At 59.0% G+C, this 23837-nt stretch overlaps 1 protein-coding gene across 3 annotated transcripts; it reads right to left on the bottom strand.

The window, feature by feature from the left end:
* Window positions 1-9539: 9539 nt before the first annotated feature.
* On the bottom strand, window positions 9540-22910 carry TNFAIP2 (TNF alpha induced protein 2). Of its 3 annotated transcripts, none has more exons than XM_057733595.1 (13): window positions 22862-22900; window positions 21817-21931; window positions 19624-20005; window positions 18684-19314; window positions 16444-16558; window positions 16172-16294; window positions 15886-15986; window positions 15141-15239; window positions 14435-14558; window positions 13450-13572; window positions 13065-13220; window positions 12758-12879; window positions 9540-11344 (listed from the first exon to the last, which is right to left on the bottom strand). In XM_057733595.1, exons 3-13 carry the CDS (start codon window positions 19988-19990, stop codon window positions 11203-11205), a joined length of 2103 nt encoding a protein of 700 aa, XP_057589578.1. In that variant the 5' UTR covers window positions 19991-20005; window positions 21817-21931; window positions 22862-22900; the 3' UTR covers window positions 9540-11202. The 3 variants fall into 3 exon arrangements, with proteins under 3 accessions (XP_057589578.1, XP_057589580.1, XP_057589579.1); XM_057733597.1 differs by having other exon boundaries at window positions 9540-11211; XM_057733596.1 differs by lacking the exon at window positions 21817-21931 and having other exon boundaries at window positions 22862-22910.
* Between the last annotated feature and the right edge of the window lie 927 nt (window positions 22911-23837).

Below are 23837 nucleotides of genomic sequence, written 5' to 3'. Positions count from 1 at the left end.
TAGATTCCTGGCGCTTCCTATTCTGCCACCTTCCCAGAATCCTCTCCAAGGTGTTTGTATTTTATACAGATATTACACAATGCACATATATGTGTATAATGCCCCCAATGATTGTATTGTTCAGCCAGAAAATCAAAGAAACTAAACTAAAAGCCTTTTAGAACAAATAACACAATCTGATAAGGTCACTGACCACAAGACGAATGTGCAAAACTCACTAGTTTAACACGTTATGCCCAGGACCTCATAAGACAAGTTTTATGAGTAAAGGTCTGACTCACAACATTGGCTAAAACCATGAAAAGCCTAGTAATAAGTTTAAAAAGAATTGTTCAAGGGACTTCCCTTGTGGTGCAGTGGTTAAGAATCCGCCTGCCATTGCAGGGGACACGTGTTCGAGCCCTGGTCTGGGAAGATCCCACATGCTGTGGAGCAACTAAGCCTGTGAGCCACAACTACCGAGCCTGTGCTCTAGAGTCTATGAGCCACAACTATTGAGCCTGCATGCCACAACTACTGAAGTCCACGCACCTAGAGCCCGTGCTCTGCAACGAGAGAAGCACCACAATAAGAAGCTCACACATTGCAACAAAAAGTACCCCCTGGTCACCACAACAAAGAGTACCCCCTGGTTGCCACAACTAGAAAAAGCCTGTGTGCAGCAACGAAGACCCAATGTAGCCAATAAATAAGTAAATAATGGATAACTAAATATTTTTTAAAAAATTGTTCAATGCCTATATGGTGACAACTCAATAGAGAACATTTAAAAGTAAAAATCAAGAAAGAGGACCAGGGAATTCCCTGGCAGGCCAGTGGTTAAGACTCCACACTTCCACTGCAGGGGGCATGGGTTCTGGGTTTGTTCAATCCCTTGTCAGGAAACTAAGATCCCACATACCTCACAGTGCAGCCACAAAAAAAAAAAAAAAAAAAAAAGGACCGGAATTCATGGATAGAGTGAAAAGAACTGCCTGGGTGGTGCTGGTGGCAGAGGGTAGAGAACTGACTTTTTAATTATAAGCCTAGAACTGTTATTTGACTTTTTTGAACAATATTTACATTGTTAGTCTGGTAAAAATGTAAAATGAAATTTAAAAAAATTCACAAGACAAAACAAATTTGTGAGAAGTTAGAAGGTAATTTTGAAACCTTGGAATTACACTTAAAAAAATAAATATCCAAGTGCCCTCCAGAAATTGTATGCTAAGTTGCAGTCTCACCAATGGTGAGTGAGTGCATGTATTAATTTCCAACACTTTGCTTGTGTAACCCTGGGAGTCGGTGTTGCTTTAGGAGTGAGGCACCTAGGGCACAAGTTTTAAGTGCAGGCTTGGTATTTGCATGATCCTTAGAAGAGCACTTCCTTCAGTTTTGTGCCCTGATGCCTCACTGTTTCATCCTAGTCCTGGCCCTGATTGTGTCCCTGGGTAATTGCAGAGATTAATGCCACCACTGAAGACTTGAAGGAAGCAGGAATGGGGATGCCTCTTACATCCCCATACATCTAACTCACCAGCTTAGCCTGTGCAGATGTTGAATGCATCTTGGAGAATGACTGTGAACTGCAATCAATGTGATTAGATGGTGACTCCACTTGTATCTGCTGTCCCAGATGTAGTAAGTTTACTGGGGCAAATCAAAATGGCCCTGGCACTAGGTATGCTGCTTTTGACCTAGCTACTGTCTTTTTCTCTGTACTAATTTTCAAGGACCACCAGAAACCATCTGCTTTTACCTGGCAGGGCCAACAGTATACCTTAACAATGTCGTCTCATAACTATGTAAATTCTCCTGCTCTCTGCCGCAATGTATTCCACAGATATACGTTTGGTTGTCCACTATGTCTAGAGTGAGAGATGGCCAAAGGGAAAGATCTACGCTAATTTAGACAGTTGCTAACAGTTTGGCTGGATGGACACCAAACAGAATTGGGAGTCTGGTGACAAGAAAACTTGGGGAAGAAGTGTGTAGACAGACCACCTCTCAAAGTGGGTACAGACAGAGATTTGTGTGTGGGGTGAATGCCTGTCAAAGAGCCTCTACCTCAGGAGAGATTTATTAATTGGGTGAAAAGATGAAGCTCTGTAGCGGTGTCGGTCAGCCTCTGTAATAGTTTGCTAGTTAACAAAGCACCACAATCTGGGTGGCTTAAACAACAGAAATGCATGTTTCACAGTTCTGGAAGCTAGAAGTCCAAGATCTAGTCGTTGGCAGGGCTGCTTCCTTCTGAGGGCTGTGAGAAGAAATCTGTTCCCTGCTTCTACCTAGCTTCTGGAGGTTCTCTGGGAGTCTTTGGTGTTCCTTGGCTTGTAGAAGCATCACCCCAATCTGCCTTCATCTTCGCATGGCATTCTGTGTGTGTGTGTGTGTGTGTGTTCAAATCTCCCCTTTCTATAAAGTCAGCAGTCATATTGGACTAGGACCCCCCCTAATGATCTCATTTTAACTTGATTACTACTGTAAAGATCCTGTCTCCAAGTGAAGTTACTTTCTCAGGTACTGGGCATTAGGACTTCAGTATGAAGTGAGAAAAGGGAACACAATTCTCACAAAAGCCTCTTTCTCCAGCCACCCCAGTGCTTTCTCAAGGGACCCATGAACAAAGCAGCTACAACACAGGCTTCCTCTTCCCAGGAAGCTCTGGCTCCTGCTGAGTGCCTTATCTGACAACAGCAATAGGTCAGCACTTAGCTCTTGGTGGCACCGTTCCCTGGGGACAGAAGCCAGCTGCCTGGTAGCAGGTTGATTACAATGGACCTCTTCCATCATGGAGAGGCAATGATTCATCCTCGCTGGAACAGATGCATCCTGGAAATGGATTTAGCTTCCTTGCCTATAATGCTTCTGTCAGCACCACGATTGACAGACTCATGAAATGCCTTATCTACCATCATGGTTTCCATGCTGCATTACTTCTGAAACCAAGAAACTCATTTCACAGCCAAGGAAATGCAGCAGTGTCGGCGCCTGGCCATGGAATTCACTGGTCTTACTGCATACCTGACCACCTGGAAGTGACTGGTCTGATTGAAAGGCTGAGTCACTGAGTAAAGATTCGATTACTGTGCCAGTTGGGAGAAGATATCCAGGAAGGAGGAGGCTCTGTTTCACTGGCTTCCTTATATGTTTGCATCAGAGACAATTATATGGGTCTGTTTCCACTGTGACCAAAACTCACCGGTGCAGGGACCAAGGAGTGGAGTTTTGGTGGGTCCTCTTACTCTTACACCCAACCCTGAGCTCTGTTGATTTGAGGGTCTCAGTCCCCAAGGGGGAGGACACTGCAGCCAGGGGACACACAGAGGCTTCATTAAATTGAAAGACAATACTACCACCTGGCCCTTTGGGGCTCATTATGCCATGGAAGCAAAAGGCCACCAAGGGATTGCTCTGTGGCTGGAGTGACTGAGTCTGATCACTGGCGGGGAGCTGTGTTGCTGCTTCGCAGTAAGGACAGGAGGGTTGGTCTGCAGAGCAGGGCATTCTCTGCAGCTCTTCAGACAATTTCCATGACCAACAGGAAGGGTTAATGGAAAACCACATCAACCACAGCAGGGCAGCATAGCTGGGGACTCAGTCCCCTGGGGAATCTTCATTCAGGTCATTTCATCATGTAAATATCCCCGGCCAGCTGAGGTTCTGGCTGAGGGTGGGGAAAATCCAGGCTGAGTAAGGAAAGAGGAATGAGTAATGAGAGAAGGAAGCCCCAGAGACCGAGGAGGACTTCTCCATGACCTCTCCAGCTGTTACAGAAACAAGGGCTGTGGTAGCTTTGCCTGATTTTATTTGCTTTTTTATGTGTTTGTTTGCATATGCGAACCATTTCCCTTTTTCTCTCCTTGACAGCGATTGTATGTGCAATTTGTTGGAGGTTAACTTTACAGTTCAGACTTCAGGTAACAGAATATCCAGCAAGTCATGACAAAATTTGAGGAGTTAGCCCAGTGACGCTTGGGACTGCATCTCCTCGTTTTAGAGAAAGAGCGAGCATCTTCACTTGTAGGAAGGATGGGTGTATGGTATTGAGTGGAAAGGTTTATGGAAGGTTAAGTGTGTGTAGGAGGGGCATCTGGAAGAGATTGTCTCTCATCAATCTACTGCCCCCAGCTCCAAACTCCTCTTTCATTGCCCTGCTCAGGGATTCTGGAATTTTCTCCCTGGCACAGTGCTAAGCTTCGTCAGTAGAGGGTGCTGGAGGGACAGTGAAGCGGGTCTTCTGGGTCACACCTGTTTGCTAGCTGCCACCGGGGCTGTCCCTCCGCCACCTCCTGAAGTGGCTTTGCAGCAAGTTCTGAGCACAGCACCTGCCTGTGCGAGGCTCACCTGGCATCCCAGGGAGTGACTTTCCGGCAAGTTCTGCAGGCAGAGCACCTCACTGAACTTCACGAGGGCTGCATCCTCTCCACTGAGGCCTGGATCCTGTCCCAGTGCCGTGTGCAGGTGAGGGGACGCTTACAGATTCGCTCCTTCCTTGGAGCTGTGCCTCAGCCCTCAGCAGAACCTGCTCTGCCTGCACTGCGCGCGTTCCCCTCGTCCTCAGTAGCCAGTCCCTGTCACTCCAACCCCCCGCTGCTGTCCTTCTTTAAATGTTCCCTGTCTCAGGTACTGTGTGGTTGCCAGCTCTTGATTGCACCCTGAACGATACGACATCCAGAAAGGTGCTCAGCTACAAGCGTGAGCCTTGTGGCCAAGGAAGGGCCCGCAGAGGGCAGAGCCACGAGCGGAGAGAGATGGTGGCGTCCAGAGCTGGTGAGGAGGACGGACACCCCAGGGCACCCCAGGGAACAGCCAGCCTCTCCCGGGATCGGGGGTCAGGCCCCTCCCCTTCCGCGCCGCATGGCTCGTTGACGTCATCCTCTCCTCTGTGCTGCGTGTCGGGTACCAACTAGTCTCTGTAGTTCACGGGACTCTGGATCGAGGGTTTCTGTGGCCAAGCGGCTGCACCTGAGAAGCCCATCTACGTTCACGGGGTCGTGGGATCACCAACCTACGGCCTGATCCGCCGTCGTCTGAGACTTCGGGAGACCTTGGGAGGATGGGGGTGAACATGTCTTTCATGAGGGAGGAATCTAAATAATTGTCGTCAGAGGCAGATTGTGGGGGGAAATGGCCACAACATACTCCAGCTTCTCCCATCAAGGGGGAGCCTGTTTCTCCAGCCCTTGTATCTGGACTTGGTCGTGTGACTGTCTTTGATCACTGGGACCTTAGCAAATGTGACACAAGTAGAAAAAGTGGGGACTTCCCTGGTGGCCCAGTGGTTAAGACTCCCGGCTTCCACTGCAGGGGGCACGGGTTTGATCCCTGGTCGGGGAACTAAGATCCCATGTGCCATGCAGAGCGGCCAAAAAAAAATTAAAAAAAAAAAAAAAAGACAAAATGGAATTCACAGTTGAGAATTTTTATCTTTTGTAGAGCACAGGGAACTATATTCAATATGCTGTGATAAACCATGATGGAAAGGAATATGAAAAAGAATGTATATAGGTGTATAACAGAGTCACTGTGCTGTACAGCAGAGATTGGCACATTATAAATCAACTATATTTCCATTAAAAGGGTAATAAAAAAAAGAAAGAAAAAGTGCTTGTACACCAGGCTGCCCTGTCTCGCTGCGGAAACCTTCCCACCAGCTTGTGAACAAACTCAGGCCAGCCTCCTGGGAGATGAGAGGCCCTAGCTGGCCCAGCCATCCTCCTCAACCCAGAAACTTCCACAGTTCAGGACCCAGGGCCACCTGGACAAGAGAGGCTGCGGGTCGCGCCTCAGGGCCAGCCTCAAACCACCAGCCAACCATCCCTCCAGCCAACAGGAGCAGAGTCACAGTAGTGGACGTCTCAGCTGACCATCCCTGCATCCTCTGGACCCCACCCTGTCCCAGGCCCTCAGGGAGTCTCTGCAGGGAAATAACTGTCTGTACAGGAGCACAGACCCCCTGATTCACCACAGTCCTTAGTGCAGGTGCAGCGTCTGTACCACCCACCTGGAAGGCTCAGAGAATGGGGGCCCCAGGGCGCCCTCCTTCCTGGAGTCACCCCCCTGCAGCTCTCCCAGGTGAGGCTCCAGGGCAAGCCTGATCCGTCCACTAAACCCAAGGACTATCTCCTGCCCTGCGTTGACGGGCAGAGCCAGGGGCTGAGGCTGGTCAGTGTCCACCCACGCGGCAGGCAAGCCGTCTCTACTTCCCTGGATGTGGCCATGGTGTGCTCACATCTGGGTCTCTCCCCCGCATTCTCAGGGGACGCCAGCCCCTGCCCGCTGCCCCCTCCTCCACTTCGTCAGCATCCACACCTGCCCCCCCCGCCCCGGTTCCTGGAGCCCTCGGGTCCCCATGATGTCAGCCACGCTGCCTCCGAGCCGCGCCCCTGCTGTGTCCTCGCCGGTAATTGCAGCAGTAACACAACCTCAACCATCCCCCTGTCCCCGCACCCACCCACTCACCCCTGTGACTGCACCCCAGCTTCCTGAGACCCTGTCTTCTGACCCAGCACCATTTCTCAGCCCTTCCCCTCTCACACCCCCACAGCCCTTCTGCCACCTGAGACCCCAGGTCGGCTCTAACCTCTCCTGGGGGGCCCCCCCTCACACCTCAGATCTGCTCATCCCCTGGTGTGATCACATGACCCAAACCATATTCTCCATTAAAGCCAGCTCTGGACTCCAAGCTGGCACCTGAGCATTGAACTTGGCTGGAGAAAATCTCAGGCTGCTGACGAGTGCACTTCAAGGGCACTCGATGTTACTGGACGATCCCACACCCAAGACTCACAAGTCTCATCTCCTCTCTCCTGGAATCTCCCACATCTCAATGAAATGTTAGATTATAAAATGTATAACACGTTCACATGGCTCAATAAAAGAAAAAATTAAAACAGGACATAGTGAAATATCTCCTCCCCAACGTCTGTCTCCCACCCCTTCCCTGCCCCCTCCCTTCCTCTCCTTCCCCCATCCTCCCCGACCCTTGCACACACACTCACCAACAACCACTGTTAGTTGCTGGTGTGTTCTCCCGGGCTGCCTCAGTGCACACACGGGAAGACGCAAATGTTTCCACTTTGGTTTACTCGATGGCAGACCACCACCAACTCTTCTGCATTGTGCTTTTTTTCTCAACATTGTATGTTGGGACAATTTTCAAATCAGAACGGAGAGAACGTCCTCATTCTCTTTTACGGCTGCCTAGCACTCTGTTGTTTGGGTGCGCTGTAATTTTTTCCCTGGTGTCTATTGATGAACACTTAGGGAGTTTCCAATACTGTGCTGCTACAGTGGAAGTGGCTGTCCTGGTCCCTGCGTCGTTTTGCAAGGACGTGAAGGGTACGGATAAGATTCATTCCTAGACTCAGGATGGCTGGTTCACAGGAGTATTTGCGGGCTTTACTGATCTTGCTGCATAGCCCTCCACAGGGGCTGAGAAATCCCTCTCCCAGAGCAGTGAGGGGGGCACCTGGTGACCGTCAGCCTCCCTGGACCCTGTTGTCACCCATTTGGGATCCGGACAGTCTAATGAGCCACCCTCCCTTTCTGCACATCTTTCAAATTTAACTCCCCAGATTTCTCCCCCAGGGCCTTTCCTGTCTCCCCCCAGGCCTCCCCTGGCTGAGAAGAGGCCCTGAGGCCCCTGGCTGGGATGGGGCCCCGCATGCCACCCCGGAGCCAGCCTCATCTCCCTCCAATCACAGCCCTCGCAGACCAAGCTGTCTGTCCGCAGGCACCCCAGCACCCCTCAAGGGCTCTCCTGGCCTCCCCGCTGCCCCCCACTCTCCCTGCAGCAGCCAGCGAGGTCTTTCCAAGTCACACGTCACAGCAAACTGCCTCTTGAAAGCCCTCCACTGCTTTCCCTTCCCAGCTGGAGTGAACCCCAACTCCCAGCCCCAACGAAGGCCCCCCGGCCCCTGCCTGCCTCTTTGGGGGGTTTCGCTCCCCTCCCCACTCTCGGCCACCCCCACCCTTGAGCTCTTTCTTTCCCTACAACCTGAGCCCCTCCCAGGTGCCCCTCCCACGCTGCCCCGTCCCTGTCTGTGCTAAAGGGTCCCCACCCACGGTCCCCTGCTCACTGAGCACTCCCCACGGCCACAGTGAGAGCTGGCCCCCCCTTAACCGCTGCATCACCGCACCCTATCTCCCCCGCACTTGGACCTGGACTGTTTATTTACTGGCTCCCCTTTCCTTCCGGACCTCCCAGGAATGTCAGCCCTTCAGGGAGGGCCCGGGCCAGCTCTCCCCAGGGCCCCTCCAGCAGGGACGGGGTGAGGGTTCGAGGGTCCTTTCCGTCTCGTCCCACCATCGACTGCGGCCTCCCTCCCAGTTCACAGGAGCCTGGATGGGGGGCTGGCGCCCGGGGCCCCCCCATCCAGGCTCCGCCCCCCGTCCCCTCGGCCTAGTGACTCACTGCTCCACTCTGCGGCAAATCCTCCCCTTTAAGGGATTGTCCTGCTGCGACCAGGAAGTTACTGATGTAGAATCCTTGGCGGTGGCCTGAGCTGGTGACCCTGGCAAGACCTCACAGGTCTCTCCCCCGCCTGCAGGAACAGCAGGGACCTGCCACCAGCCACCACATGCTCTTCTCATCACCCTTCGCCTGCCCCACAGGGCGGCCCGTCCTGCGCCGGGTCCAGCGGGCAGCTGACCTGGCCCGACCCCCCATCTCGGGGTCCCTGCCTCTGGCTGCCTCTATTCTCCTCAGACCCCGGCCCACCCCGCTGCAGTGAGGCTGGGGGGCTCAGCACCCCGGCACTTTTGGGCCCAAATCCACCCCCTTTGGTCCATTAATGTCTGCCCGGAATGATGTAAAACTTTCCATCTGGTCTTCAGCTCCTTTCTCACCTCCCCACGTGCACCCCCTTCCCTCCTGCCCCCTCACTCCGTGCTCTGCAGGAGGTACGAGGGGGAAACGTATCGGCCACCCCCCACCCCACCCTGCCCAGGACCCCAGCCGCGGCTGTCCCCTTCCCTCCTTGGTCCCCACTGCTTGGTGGGTCCCTCCCACCCCCGTGTCACGGCGAAGGGCCTTCCCTCCTCTTCCAGGCCTTTCCTGCCAGACCCCAGGCTCCACCCCCCTCAGCTCTGTGGAATGGGTTCACCAAGGTTCCCCTTTCCCTCCCAGGGACCCTGCCCCTCCCACAATCCAGGGCCAGAATGGGGGTGTGGAGGACAGCTGCGTCCAGCTCTGTTCACAGCTGTAGCCTTCAAGGTCAATTCCAGAAATATGAAAGTCGGTTACCATGGGCCCTGTGCATGGGGTTGTCTGGAGGCACCCCCCGCTTCAGTAAACCACTGTGGGGGAGGCTGGACAGGTTCATGACCACCCTTCACAGGTGAGGAAACTGAAAGGTGAGGTGAGGGGCCTTGCCCCACAGCACAGCCTCCCCAAGCTCACGCTCACAGGTAGGCAGTGGGCAAGAGGCGCTGGGGTCCGGACACAGAACCTGGGGGCACAGGGCCCGCCAGACCTCAGGAGGCTGAGAAAGCTGCTGATGGCCCATCCCTGCTCCCCAAATAAATCACTCCACAGCTTTATACCAAGCTACAAAAACCAAGATCTTTTTCTACAAAAACACATATAACAGCAGTACAATTAAAAAAATAATAACATCAAACATGCTAACTCCTGCAAATGTACAAAGGCCTTTGTGCACCATTTACACAGGCCAGTTTCTGGCCACAGTACCTGGAAAGAGGGAGAAAAACCCAAGAGAGCTGGCTGCAAACCCCGTCACGGAGTCCCCAGAGGCACAGGCGAAGTGGAGTCGGCCTAAGGCTGATCTGACCCTGTGCCGAGCGGCTCTGGGGTAAGCAGAGGCCGAGGGTAACTGAACCCATGTTTTCCTGGGGTAGGACAAGGCACCCCGCGGGGCAGGGGACGGGGGGAGGCTGTGGTGAGCACAGAATGCCCCCCCACAAAGACGCCCACGTCCTCATCCCTGGACCCGTGACTGTGTTAGGTTCCACAGCAAAGAGGCGTTAAGGTGTCGGTGGAGTTAAGGTTGCTAATCAGCTGACCTTAACAGCAGAAGAGGATCCTGGAAGAGGTCAAAGGTTATTGTCTGGGTGGGTCAAAGGTTAGGGTTTCTTAACGTGGAAGAGGGAGGCAGGAGAGGAGTGCTGAGATGTGGAAAGGATTCGACTGGCCATTGCTGGCTTTGGAGATGGACGGGGCCACAGGCAGAGAGACATGGGAGGCCAGCCTCTAAAAACTGGAAAAGGCAAGGACATTCCTCTCCAGAGCTTCCAAAAGGAACCAGCCCGGCGGACGGCTTGGCTTTAGCCCACCAGACCCACATCAGACTTCGGAGCTCCTAACTAAAAGATGAATTCTTGTTTTACGCTACTACGTTTGTGGAAATTTGTTAAAGTGGCAATAGGAAACTAATCCAGAGGCCAAAGCCATCAAAGGTCGAGCCTGCCCTGCCCAGACCTCAGCCTGACTTCCAGGGAAGGCCCCGCGGAGGCAGCCCTGGGCCTGTCCCCGTGTGGGGAAGGCGGAGCCCAAGAAAAGCCAGGAGATCCTTGCCTCTCCCGGGCCCATCCTCGGGGGAAGCCCGTGGGGAACCAGACAGGGGCCAGGGGCTGAGCCGCAGGGGCTCTGATGTCACTCTGCCCCCAGCTTGCCGTGTGACCCCCCAGGCCTCTTTCCAGGCCCCAGATAAGAGCATATCTTTCCCTTTTTTCTCCTCCATTCTGCCTTGCATTCCATGCCCTGGCTGAGCTCAGAGCAGCCCTGGACCAGAGGAGGCAGGAGGGGTGATGCTGGGGCCCCGGCCCAGGGAGCTGAGGCGGCGCCGAGACCCAGGCTGAGGAGGGCAGGTCTGAGGCAGCCTGTGGGAGGACCCCGCAGTGACCCCGGCGTCCGGCGGTGACCCCGGAGCTCTCCCCTGGCCACGCCCCCTCCTGGCCCCTCCTTCAGTGCGTGCAATATCCACTGTCCTCTGCAGAGAGCTCCTCATGTGTGGCCTCCGCGGCTCCCCACAGCTCCTGCCCCACGGGAGGGGCAAAGAAGCCAGGGCTGTCCAGTTCCAGCGGTCCAGTTCCGGGGCCCGCGCCTTGGCCAGCGCTGAGCTGAAGCAGCAGCAGAAGACAGGATGCCCATGAGGGGCCGTGGGGGCTGTGGAGTTGCTGCTGGTCTGAACGGCCCCCCAAGGGGGTGGCGTCCGGTGCTCACCAGGCGCTCACAAGCAGGTCAGGCCGCAGAAGAAGCTAACCAACCTTTATAAGTGAAAACAGGGACTTGGAGGGCTCGTGCACCCCCGTGTTGATATCCAGGATGCTCCGGATGCTCTTGACCTCACTGTTGGACAGGTTTCCCTTGATGGCCAGGATGGCACTCAGGTGGCCTTTGCTGGCAAAGAGAGTGTCCCGTCAGCCCAGCCCGCTCGCCAACACCCCCGCTCACACCCCTTCCCAGCTCCCCAGACTCCCGCCGGAGCCACAGGGCCCTGCAACCAACTCCCTGCCCACGGGCGGGCCCCCTGCTCTCCTTTGCCCACTGCGCTCCAGCGGCACTGGCCACTGCACATCTCCGGAGCGCGCCAAGCTCCTGCCCACCTCAGGCCTTTGCAGTGACTGTTCCTCCTGGAGTGTTCTTCCCCACACTCTTGAGATGACCAGCTCCTTCTTACCGTTTAGCTCTCAGCCAAAATGTCACCTCCCCCGAGAGGCTTTCCCATCTCTAAAGTCAGCACCTCCTGTCATTCACAACCTTGGTAAACAATCTTTAAAACGTGCAGCTGTAATGCTTTGCATGATTACCTCAACACTGCTAACCCTCAGCAGACTGTAAGTAACATGAGGGAGAATGAAGACCTGGTCTGTCTTGTACTTCATTGCATCCTGGTGCCTAACACAGCCCAGTACCTAGTAGGAGACCACTCAATAATTGTTGGTGGGATGGGTGGGTGGATAGATGGATGGATGGATGGATGGATGGATAGGTGGATAGATGGGTGGATGGATCAACGGGTGGACAGATGGGTAGACGGGCGGGTGATCAGATGGATGGATAGCTAGGTGGGTGAGCAGATGGGTAACGAGGTGCTTGGATGAGTGCGTAGATGGACGGGCAAGTAGGTGAGTAGGTGGATGGTAGGTGAAGTGGATCAGCCAGTGGCTGGACTAGGCTAAGCTGGGACAGTCCAACTCATATCTCATAACTGAGACAGTCCGACCATATCTGAGGACTCAGCCCATAGAAGCAATTTCCCTGGCTCGCCAGATCCTCAGGCAGCCAGGGTCTAAGCCTCCACTCGGAACAGAGGCGCCAAGACCCAGGGCACAGGTCAAGCCCCTGAGGACCCCTAGGCTGAGTGGTGGATCCCAGCTTTACCTCTGACTTGCCACGGCCTCCAGCAGGTCCCCGTCTCTCTGGTGTCAGTCTCCCTTCTGAGGAACAGTATCATAAGGCTAAGAGTGTGGGCAGTGGAGCCAGACTGCCTGGCTTGGTTGTCTTAGCTCTACCACGGACTAGCTGTGTTACCCTAGACACATTCCTTAAGCTCCCCAGGTCTCATCTGTAAGCTGGGAGTGAAGAGTGTCAGCCTCCAGGACAGCAGTAAGGACTGAGTGAGCAGCCACTGCAAAGATCTGGGCACGGTGGCCAGCACACAGCACGAAGCAAAGGGACTGCATCACGGTGGCCAGTATCTGAGCGCCACCCACCCTGGAAGGACTCATTCTGGCCCCAGCAGGCTCTGACCACAGTGGGGTACGACAGGGCCATGCTGCCTGCCAGGTCGTCTGGTGCCTGTGTTCTCACCTGAAGTCAGGGTACCAGGTGGCATACGTGGCCACCTCGATCTTGATGGCACTGGGGTCTTGCAGGCGAACGATCTCGGCGAGAGTGGGGATGGCGTTGTGCAGCCAGGTTGCCGGGGAGCCCTGCAGGCACAGATCTGGTTGGAGGGAGGCTGTCCCTGCCCTGAAGGCCACCCGGGGGCCCAGAGGGGCTCAGGTCAGACTTGATCGGGTTTGGAGAGGCCCAGAGGGCTGTCCTGGCCCGTGAAGAGCTTGGAGCAGGAGGGCGGCCCATCACAGTGGGAGTTGGGGGTTGGGTAGGGGCTTACGCTCTGAGTGCAGAAGTCCTGGATGAGCCTGGCGTTGGCCAGGATGTGCTCCGCCAGCTGCTGCTGCTGCTCCGCCGTCTTGAGGACCAGGCGCCGCTTGCTGAGCCGGATGATGTACTCCTTCACCAGGTGCAGGTGTACCACCTCCATGAGCTCCTGGGTGGGCGAGAAGGCAGGGTCACGTGAGCCAACAGACAGGGGACTCACCACCTCCCTCGAAGCCTTGAGGCCAGGGTCCAGGGAGGGCAGATGCCAGAGCAAAGGAGCGCAGCCCTGTGTGCGCGCACGTGTGCATGTGTGCACGAGCTCGTGGCTGTGCGCATACACACGCGTCTGCACGTGTGTCCAGACCCCCACCCCCGCCACCAGCCCAGCACCCCCTCACCTCCCGGAAACAGCCCTGCAATCCCGAGAACTCTGGCAGCCTCTGGCCAACGGTGAAGATGATTTCCTCCAGGGTCTGCGTGGGGGCCGCCCAGCGGGTCTGCGTGAACCTCTTGAACAGTGGCTGCGAAACGAGAGAAGCGGGATGTCTGGCCATGCCCTGCAGAGCACACACAGACACACACGGACACACGAGCCCAGGGTGGGGGCCGGCTGGGGGGTGTTAAGGACTCCCAGGGAAGCCAGGGACCACTCCAGCCCCCGCTCACAGGCAGGGGGCCGAGGCAGGGTCTGCGTCCCCTTCTCCAAAGCCGCCGGGCTGAGACTCGAGCCAGCACGGCCAGCTGCCTGTCCTGAGGCCTTTCCACCGCCTCCCTCCTTAAATAAATAAATTCCAGCATAAACAAAGCCTCGTGCTTGGCCGGGCCTATGACGACCTTGCCAAGTCATCCGGGGTCACTGCCTGGCCACCTACAGCCGCCGGGCACTGGGGACAAGGCAGGTTCCCATGGAGGGCAGGCAGGGAGTCCCTCCTCTTCCTTTCCTGGGACCCCTGCCTCATCCTCTGTTAAAGGCATGAAAAGGTTTCTGTAGATTTCTTGGCCCACAACAGATGTTGTGGCTCTGAGCCTCACGGCTGGCAGTCAGGCGCGGGGACAGGGAGTGGGCAGGGAGGTGTGGGGGAGTCAGAGGAAAAGGACTTGCGAACTTGAGGACTGGGGTGAGTCTAAATGGGGGAGGGGCACTGACGCTTCTTGCCTCCACCCGAGGGCCCTGGGAGGCCCTCTGAGGCCAATCCCTGGGCTGAAGGGGTGGGGGTGAGGTCGAGGGCCATCTATGGCCCCATCACCTGGGCCACACGGTGATGCCAGGTCTTTGCTTTTGCCATGCCCCCCACCCCACCCCACCTCCACCCTCCAGGCCCTCCCCCACTCCCCTCCAGCACTAAACTCAGCATGGACCACCCAGCGGGAGGCTCCAGCTACCTTCAGGTCCCCAAACAGGTTCTGGAGCAGCGTATCAAAGCCATGACTCTTGAGCTCTTTCAGGGGGCTCATCAGGTGGCTCGGGAGGTCCTGCGGTGTCTGCCACTTCTGCTCCACGAACATCCTGAAGGATGGAGGCAGGGAGATCACACCAGCCCTGCCCAGCCTACAGCCCCATACCCAGAGAGCCAGTTAGCCCAACGTGAATCTTCCTAAACCATCACTCTAGAACCCTCACTGGCTCCCCATTCCCTATGGGAGCAAGTTCAAGTGGTCCCATCCATACTCCCTAGGCAGGGCCCAGCCTTCCCACCCCCAGCACACACCTAACACCACATCCTCTTCTAACTGAGGACAAGCTGCTCAGCATCTCCACAGCTCAGTTTGCTCACTGCTTAATGGACATAATCACTGTACCTACCTAATGGGATTGTTATGAGGATAAAATAAAATAAAATAAATCATTTGTGTGAGTGCGCGACCCACCAGCACTAGATGAATGCTTGCTGCTGCTGCTACCACAGGCCCTGATCATCCTGACCGCCCTGCTCATTTTAATTCAACACCTGTGCTTAAGCTGCTCCTCCCGCCTCCCTCCCCCATCCCAGGGACCTCCCCTCCACCCCCCAGTTACCCCCTCTCTCTCTCCCATAGGCAGGCAGCCCCAGTGATTCTCGCTCCCAGAAACCCTACCCAGCACCCTCACCGGAAGGAGAGGCAGTTGTTGATGTTGGCGATGACATTGGCCCTGTAATTTCTCAGCTGTTTATATCTTTCCAGAAATTCATCAAAGGCGCGCTGGTAGCTGGCGAAAACGGAAAGGGCACATGAAGGACCAGGACAAACACTGGGACAATAGCAGCCCCCAGCCTGCCCAATCGGCCTCCCAGGTTTACATATCCGCTCCCCGCAGCACAGGGAGGGGCCGCTGGCCCCTAAGCATCCAGTAACTGGCTTCACATGCTCAGGCCTGTGGGGCCAGGGCCCCTGCAAACCTCCTGAGGAGGGGGCCAGCCTGGCTCTGCTGCCCCGACTCCTCCCCCCAGGCCCCCTCTAGAGCTGGAAGACTGGAGGCGGTGGCGGGTGGATGTAGGAGTCCTCAGAGGTGGGGAGGGAAGTAGCCAAGAGAACTGTGAGGGTGCAGACTGGGGGCGTCCCCTGAAGGGGAGGCCAGGGCCTCAGTCCCTCACGGGGCATCTTCTTTGCTGCTGGAGGATGCTCTGCTGGGAGCTTTGCTGAGAGCTGGCGGTCAGATCACCTGAGGCTCTCAGCACCCAGGTGGGCGGTACAGGGGGACGAGGACTCCTGCTCATAAGGACAGATGCTCTAGGGGCAGGGAAGGGGCACGGATGTAGCTTGGATCCCCACCTGGGGCACAAGGGAGGCGTGGGGGCTCTGGGAGGGACGGCTGCAGGGACCCCTTCCTGTGCGCGCACAAGCCCGTCACTCACCTCCTGAGGAACGAGGCCAGCTCCACCAGCAGTATGTGCTTTATCTGTGTGCCCAGGTCAAGGGTGATGCTCTCGGCCTTGGCCTGGCCCTGGGAGACGATCTGCAGGGGTGAGAGGTACGCTGAGGAGGAGCTGATCTGGGGCTGGGGCAGGGGCGGGCGTGGGGGTGGGTAAGACACGGCACAAGGGAGACCGTGCTCAGAGGCAGGCATGTGTTTGCACACAAGCCTGTGGGCTCCGTACCCCCCACGAGATGGACTCGTGCTCGAGGGGCAGCCTGTGCTACCTGGATGATGTCGATGGCCAGCTCACTGTGGCAGTGGCCGTCCAGCCTCTGCGGAGCCACATCCTGGGTCCAGCGCTTTGACTCCAGCTCCAGGGCACGGGCCATCAGCTCCCTCACACTGGCCTGGAGGGAGGAGGGGCTGGTCAGGGTAGCACGAAGCCCGCGTGGACGTCGCCGTCAGCCTCGCTGCCCGCGTCCTGTCTGCCCCGGTCCCCCTGGGCTTCCTTCCCGCCCCTCCTGTGCCCCCGCCCTGGCACTGGCGCTGGACTCACCGCCTCATTGGAGAGGAACGTGGCCTCCAGCAGCCGGATCTGGTTGGGGGGCAGGAGGCTCCCCAGCCTGACTCCCTGCAGCTCGGCAGCCAGCTTGGGGCTGTTGATGACGTCACTGTGGGCAGAGGGGCTGGCGTGAGGAACACGAGCGCCACCCCTCAGGCAAGAGCCCTCCTCCCCAGCCTCAGCCTTTAGCAGGCCCAGAACTCACTTAACTTCCCTCCACCAAATCCCATCCCTGCTTCCCCATCTCGTTCAATGGGTCCTCCACGTGCTCAGCTTGATTCAGGCCCCAAAGCTTGGAATCATCGTGCCTCCTTTTCCTCTCTCACCTCCGCCTGCTCCTGCTCCAAAATCTCTCCCTCCCCCACCCAAAGCTGAGAATGTATCCCCCCGCCCCCCGCACTGCGCCGCCGCCACCGCCTCTCGCCTGGCTCACTGCAGGGCCCCCTCCCTGGCCCCCTGCTTCTGCCCTCACCTCCAACACTCCCTCCTTCGCCCAACGGGCAGTGCCACCTTTCAGGTCTGATCTCCCTGCTCTGAGGACTGCCCCCTCTCACAGAGATAAAGCGTAACTCCTTACTCTCTGCCTCCGTCCCACCCCATCCCCCGCCACACTCCAGCACTGCTGGCCTTGGGCACCCCACCAGCCCTGTGCCCCCTTCCCCCCCCCCAGGCCGGCTCTGCTGCCCCCAGAGGTGGGCCAGTCCAAGCAGGAAGGGCTGCCCCCCACCCCCCCACCACTCCAAACTGCTCCACAGAGGCATACCACCCAAACTGGTGGCGCCTCTGTTGGGTCCCAGGGTCCCCTGGGGACTGCCCAGCCCTGGCACTTCCTCAGGGGCCTTTGCCTGGAGGCTCAAGAATGGCCCTCTCTGAGCACCGCCCCCCCCAGCCTGATGTGCTGTGTCCCTTTGCTCCCCGCACTTCTGGCCACACAGACCCCCACAGAGCCACCCTGGACACCCCTTCCTCAGGGCTCCATGGCCAGCTGGCCTCAGTTTCCTGCTGCACTGACCCCAGTGGGCCCCGGGCTGAAAGCCCCTGGGGTCACTGGGACAGGAAGACTGAGGGTGAGAGGTACGAGTGCCTGGCACTTCCTGCTGAGTCAGGACAAGCAAGAAGGAACTGGCTCAGGGACGCCTGCATCCCCTGCCCTGTGCCAATTTCCCTGCACCCTCCTGACTCCTCACCCACCACTCCCACCTGGCCCTTCCTCCAATCCCTGCTGGAGGCTGACCCACCAGCACCACCTGAGACCACGGACCACCAGATGTGTCCCCAAGAGCCTCAGACATCACTCACACTGGCTACACATCCAAGCTTCCTGCAGGCTTTACACTAGGTGCCAGGGCCAGTCCCTGTGGGAACCCCTGGCCTCTCGTGCCCTGGGCATTTCCACACTGCAGTATGTCTCTCCCCACCCAGCTTGTGCGAAGGACTGACATGCCAGGGATCCACGAGGTCTGGGGAAATCAGGGGATGCCTGAGGCTGTACCCAGCCAGCACTAGGAATCCTCCACTGGCAGAGCCAGCCTCCCAAACTGAGGAGCTCCAGGCCTCGGTGGCCAGAGCCCAGCTCTGCGTGGGCTCGCTGGGTGACTCTGCACAACGGGGATCTTTCCAACAGGCCCCACCCCGCCCCTGCTCCCTGTCCCGCCTGGGAATGTCCCCACAGCCTGCTGGATAATCCAAACACTGACGAGCTCCACGCAGCTCCCAGAATGCCTCATGGTTCGGCCTTAGGCCCTGGAAGATGACTCCCTTTGCCGGAAATGCCATCCCCCCTCTGCATTCTTGCCAGCCTGTCCTCTTTCCTCTCTGCCTGACTGCCTGACTGGGAGCTGCCCCAGAGCAGGGACGTTGGCTCCTATGCCAGGCAGAATTTTGTGCCACCTCCTCCCAGCTGGCTTCCCTGGCTGACCCAGGCCAGGTCAGCTTCCCTGCTCCTGGCTCCCTGCCACAGCCCTACCCGCTCTGGGTGGTGGCTGCTTCCCAGACTGGGAACTCATGAATGAATGATAAAGTCCCTGCCATTCTCTGTGCCTCAGTTTCCCCAACTGTGGAATGTGGCCGAGGCCCAGGAGACTAAGGGTTCCACGTGCAGAGCGGACCCAGCCCAGGCCCTGCCCCTTTGAGTCCCAGCGCATCTGTGTGCTTCTCCCACCTGAGACTCCCCGCAGATCGGGCCTCCCCGCCCCTGGGGCCCTGCCCAGCACCCAGGCGCCCTGGCCACTCACTTGGGGTAGAGGTTCTGCACCCAGAACAGCAGCATGTAGGTGTCGCGCTCACACAGCTCGAACTGCGCCATGGCCGCCACCTGGGCCGCGAAGTGCTGGTGGTAGCTCTCGGCGTAGGCCGCCACCACGTGGAACTCGGCGGGGAACAGCGGCTTCAGCCGCTCCACCACGGCCTCCAGGTCCTCCTTCATGGTGCGGCCCATGTGCAGGAAGGCGCGCTCGGCCTCCGTGCGGCCCTCGGCCGCCGCGGCCGGCCGCCGGCCCAGGCGCTCCTCGGCCGCCTGCGCCACGCCGCGCCGCCACAGCTGCCGCCAGCGCCGGGGCCGCGTGGCCGCCAGCGCCGGGGGCCCGGGCCCCGCGGCCGCCGCGCCGTCCTCGCGCTCCTGCTCGGCCAGCACGGCCAGCGCCTGGCGCAGCCGCTCGGGCGCCGCCTCCAGCGGCCGGCGCAGCAGGCCGAGCACCTGGTCGCGCAGCAGCACGTACAGCGCCTCCACCTTGCTCTGGCGCCGCACCAGCTCCTCCTCGCGCGCGCCGCCCGCCGCCGCCGCCGCCCGCAGCTCCCGCTCCAGCGCCAGCAGCGGCCCCGCCGCCTCCAGCCGTCCGCGCTCCAGGTCCGCCTTGAGCTCCTCCACTGCGGCCAGAACCCGGCGTGAGCGCGGCCCGGGGCCCCGGAACCCGCCCGTCACCTCCCGTGGGCCGCCACCTCGGACGGTGAAGGGCGGCGCCCGAGGAGGCCCGTCGAGGTCCCAGACCCGACCGAGGTCCCCTCTGCCCACCCCCCAGCCCCTGAGATCAGGGGACGCAGGTGAAAGCTGGAAAGGGAGACACCTCCGCGCCCACCTTCCCCGCCCTCTCTGTCCTGGGTGAGGGGGGCGTCCACTCAGATGAGCCCGGGGCCTGCCCAGACCCTGCCCGGCTGGGACCTGGGGCCCCTACCTACCTGTGGGCAGCGGGCTGGCCGGCTGGGGCTGGGACTCAGAGTCGCCCTCTGTCTCTGCGGAACTGGGCTGACCCTTCTTCTTCCTAGTGAAGACGCTAAGCATGTTGGCCAGGCCTTTCGACTTCTTCTTCTTCTCCTTCTTCTCCTTCTTCTCCTTCTTCTTCACGGCCTCTTCTTCGTCCCTGTCTGGGGCTACCTCAGCCTCCAGGGGTGGCACCAGGTCCTCGGAGGAGGCTTCCGACATGGAGGCTTCTGACTCTGCCTCTGAGGTGGAGGGCACCTTCGGGGGGCTTCTGGGGAAGTCAAGGGCCCCTGGCACAGACGGCTGGCCTGGAAGGCCTTGGAAGAAGGTCATCATCTTCAGCATCACCCCGGCTCAGGCCTGCAGGTTGGCAACGGGAGGGAATCCGAGGGTCAGCAGTCTCGGGGGACAGGCCTGGCTCCTGGCTCCCCAGTCCAAGCACACAGCCAGGTTGGTCTGTTTTCACCCGTGTGACCGCCAGGGCTCTGGCCTTCTCCTGGCCCAGGTGGGCACCAACAACTCAACTCTCTCCCTGGACACAAGTTCCTCAGCACCCACAGCCCCTTCGAGAATCAGAGGGAGGAAGCTAGGGTGCCAAGAACCCCAGACAGAAAGGGCGTCACTTCATTTCGGCAAATCCTTCCTTGACAGCCTACCCTCCGGGCAGGGAGAAGGGACTGCAGGGTATGCGTACCACCCTGGAGCCCGTGAGACCCTGGGGGAGGAGGCAGAGCATGGGCTGCTATCCCATTGCACAGAGCGAGAGCTGAGGTCCAGAAAAGTCACAGAGCACGAGAGGCATCCTCCGTCTTGCCTGGTTCTTCTCTCGACTGGTGTAGCTTTGGGGTCACAGACGAACGCTAGGAGCAGAAACACAGCTGCTCCTGCTTGGACCACAAGGGAGGCAGAGCCTGACCCCCCTGTTGTGACCTTGGGGCTCAAGTCTACGGAAACCACAGGACCCCCTCAAACGTCAGGGGGTCGTTCCCATGTCAGCAGGAACAAGGGGCCCAGGGAGGCACAGGGCTGTCTGCAGGCACAGAGCAACTCAGAATGGAAACCCAAGCTTCCCAGTTCCACTGCACCCTGCCCGCTCCCAAGGGGGGTGACATCATCATCACAAAAGCTTCCACTTTCTGAGCCCTTCCTGAGTGCCCATCCTATCACTTCCGCAGTCCCTTCTAGGAGGGGCGCTATCTTCCTCACCTGACACAGCTAGCTCAGAGAGGCTGAAAATGCCCCAATGGTCAACAGCTTGGGCTTGGAACTCAGATCACATGGCTCCAGGCACCCCCGCCTCATGGTCCCTAGCACCTCGGGAGGGGCATTCAGAGAGGCAGCATCCTCCCCAGCGCCTGGACCACTGTGGAAGCCAGGCCAGGACTGGTGAAGGGGGACATGGCTGACCCCAAAGGAGGGAGCAGGGCAGGGCTGGGAATGGGGAGCACACAGGGCTGGGTAACCACAGCACCGGCCCCACCACCCAAGAGTAAATACACCAAGTCGTGACTCATACAACATGTTGATTTCAGTTCACCCCTGCAACAGCCCTGCAAGGCAGATGGGGTGATCCAACCATCCAGAAGGAAATCGAGGGGCGGGGGGAGGGGCTCAGGCCTGTTAGACTTTCCACATCCCCTGCTGCCTCCCCGTCAGCTCAGCCTCCTTCTCCCATCCGCCCAGGGACGCATCCCAAACCCCCAAGCTTGACCAGCGCCACTCAGCAGCCAGGAAGCTGGGGTTTCTCCCACTCCCACTGGCTTCACCAGGTGCCTGGACAGCGTCCTCCACTGCTGGATCTTGGTTGCCTCCCCTGTGACTTTTAGGCTGAGAGTTCCACCCCAGAACCAAGCAGGGGGTACTCTAGGGAGCCCCAAAGCCAGGGTCCCCGGGTGTAAGGTCACTGGGCATCCCTGCCCTGCCGACCCCTTGCCCCAGCTTCCCTCCCAATCCATCCATGTTCATGCCAGGCACCCACAGGAGCTGGTCTGGTCGGCTGGCTGGGGCTCCTCAGTGCCACCCTGGGTCCCCAGGCCTCACCTCTACCCCCCTGCTGAGGTGAGGGACAGGGCCATCCTGACCAGCTGGGCTGTCACTGGCCTCACCTCTGCCCTCACAGTCTCCCATATCCTCCTCTCCCACACATGCTAGGCTCTAAGCAACCTCCAGACCTGGCTCCTGCGGGTCCCCGCATGGCATCGCTGCCTCCTCGCCTCTGTGGCACAAAATCTCTTCACCCTTCAAGGTCCTGCAGCAGCCCCCTTGGCCCCATCCCAGGCCTTGACTCTGAGGCAGACGGTGCAGCAGAAAGAGAAACAGCTGTGCGCTTAGCAGTACAACCCACTAGGGTGTGGACCAGATACCACCCTCCCTTCACAGGCCTTAGTCTCCCCATCTGTGAAATGGGGATGAGGACCCCACCTCACAGTGCTGCTGAAAGGATGTGAGAAAAGCACCTAGCCACATGCTGGCATCTAGCCAGACCTCATTTAGGGTCTGTGTCATGTGTCCCAGTGTCTGTCAGGCTAACCCCAGCGCCTGGATATGGCAGAAGAGGGCAGGAGAGGCATCCTTTAAGCCCAGGCTTGTGGCTGGACACACTGAGACAGGAAGGGGTGTGCTCCAAGTTGTACCCTGTGGCCACAGCCTGTGGCCCGACAGAGGCACCCCTCAGGTCCAGCTCCCCCAGCTTCTCAGACACACACACCGTCACTCTCCTTCCTGGGTCAGGGCTGAGGCTCACACAAGTCTCCCTGGCCCCTGCGCCTAGCTCCTCTGCCCTGGGTGGGGTGGGGAGGGCGCACCGATGCCCAGATGAGGACACCCAGGCACAGGCAGGTGAAGCGACTTGGCCTCCAGCACACAGCCAGTCCCCACGCCTGCCCTGGGCCTCTGTCGTCCTACTGCAAAAGGAAGGGAGACCCGGCGCCTTTCCGCACAGCCCCTCCCTCCCTGCTCTTTGCCGGACGGAGCCTTCCGCTCGGAGCATCTAACCCGGACCCTCTGCGCACTGACGCAGCAGCTCAGCCGGGGCCTCAGTTTCCCTAGAAGGGGGGCTGCCGGAGACCTGGGACTCTCGGAGCGTCCCGTCCCCTTGGTCCCCTCCATCCCGCTGGCCTCTCCCTCGCGGGATGGGGCCGGAGACTCGGGTCGGGGCGGGCGGGCGGCCGCGCGGAGAGGCTGGGGACGGACGCCCCGCGGGCGGAGGTCACTTACTGTGTCCGGGCCGGGCCGCCGCCGTGCCGACAGAGCCGGGCGCCGCCTGAAATAGACTCAGACTCCGCCCCCGCGGGGCCCGGCCCGCCCCGCCCGCCGCCTCCGCGGAAAACCCGCGGGCGGAGGCCAAGGCAGAGGGTGGCGGGGGCTGCCTGTGGCCCCGTGTCCGGTGTCGCGCGCGCGCGCCCCCCGAGGCGCTGCGGGGCCTGCCCAGCAGGGGAGTGTGGGAAGGGGTCAGTGCCGCCCACCAGCCGGGCGGGGGCACGGGGCTGGCCGAGCGTCGCCAGGCTGTGTGGAGCAGGGGCCCCGCACCCAGGCCGACAGGATGGGTCAGGCGCTGACCCGTTGTGCGACGACGGCTTCTGATTGGCCGGCTGGAAGGGGCCCCCGCGCTCGGGACCACTTTCGCGCACGTCATAAGAGCCAGCACCCCCCCCAGCTCAGAGGAGCCCCCTCCCCACCCCAGCTCACCCCACCTGTGGGGAGTCCCTTTCCCGCCGTCGGGTGATGGGGACGGTCCCACCTAAGTCTCTCGGGGGTTGGCCTCGCGGAGGATCACCCCGTCTGGAGAGAGGGATCCCACTCCGGGTGTCACTGTGGCCGCATGGAGCCATGGGAGGGGGCTTCATGGAGGAGGCTCCCTGAGGGAGGGGGGGCTGGGGTGGGTGCGTGCTGGTGCCGGGCACACACTCTCGTCACCAGGTCTTGCTTAGAATGGGGAAATGGCTCACAAAAGTGAGGGACTTGCCTGAGGTCACACAAGCAGTAAATGGTGGTCTGAACCCACACCCGGGCCTGGCGGACTCCCACGGACGCCCTTTCCCTTTCTGGGACCGGGCTGGGCCAGGACAGGCTCCTGAAGGCACCAGGTGGGGACCCCAACAGCTCGAGCTTGAGGCTCACTCAGCCCAGCTTTGTCCTCACTCGGTGTGGCCTTGAGCAGGTCACATCCCTTTCTGGGCCTCCGTTTCCCCAC

Source organism: Hippopotamus amphibius, chromosome 4 (genome assembly GCF_030028045.1).
Source record: "Hippopotamus amphibius kiboko isolate mHipAmp2 chromosome 4, mHipAmp2.hap2, whole genome shotgun sequence".
In the NCBI taxonomy this organism is placed as follows: Eukaryota; Metazoa; Chordata; class Mammalia; order Artiodactyla; family Hippopotamidae; genus Hippopotamus; species Hippopotamus amphibius.
The sequence above is the reverse complement of the archived record's forward strand: the minus strand, read 5'-3'. Positions and strand labels throughout refer to the sequence as shown.

Coding starts and splice junctions, on each gene's coding strand:
- TNFAIP2 (XM_057733596.1), bottom strand. CDS start 19,990: ATGCTGAAGATGATGACCTTCTTCCAAGGCCTTCCAGGCCAGCCGTCT. Junction 19,315..19,623: donor GGCCAGCCCGCTGCCCACAG/GTAGGTAGGGGC, acceptor TTCTGGCCGCAG/TGGAGGAGCTCAAGGCGGAC. Junction 15,987..16,171: donor TGGCCATCGACATCATCCAG/GTAGCACAGGCT, acceptor TCACCCCTGCAG/ATCGTCTCCCAGGGCCAGGC.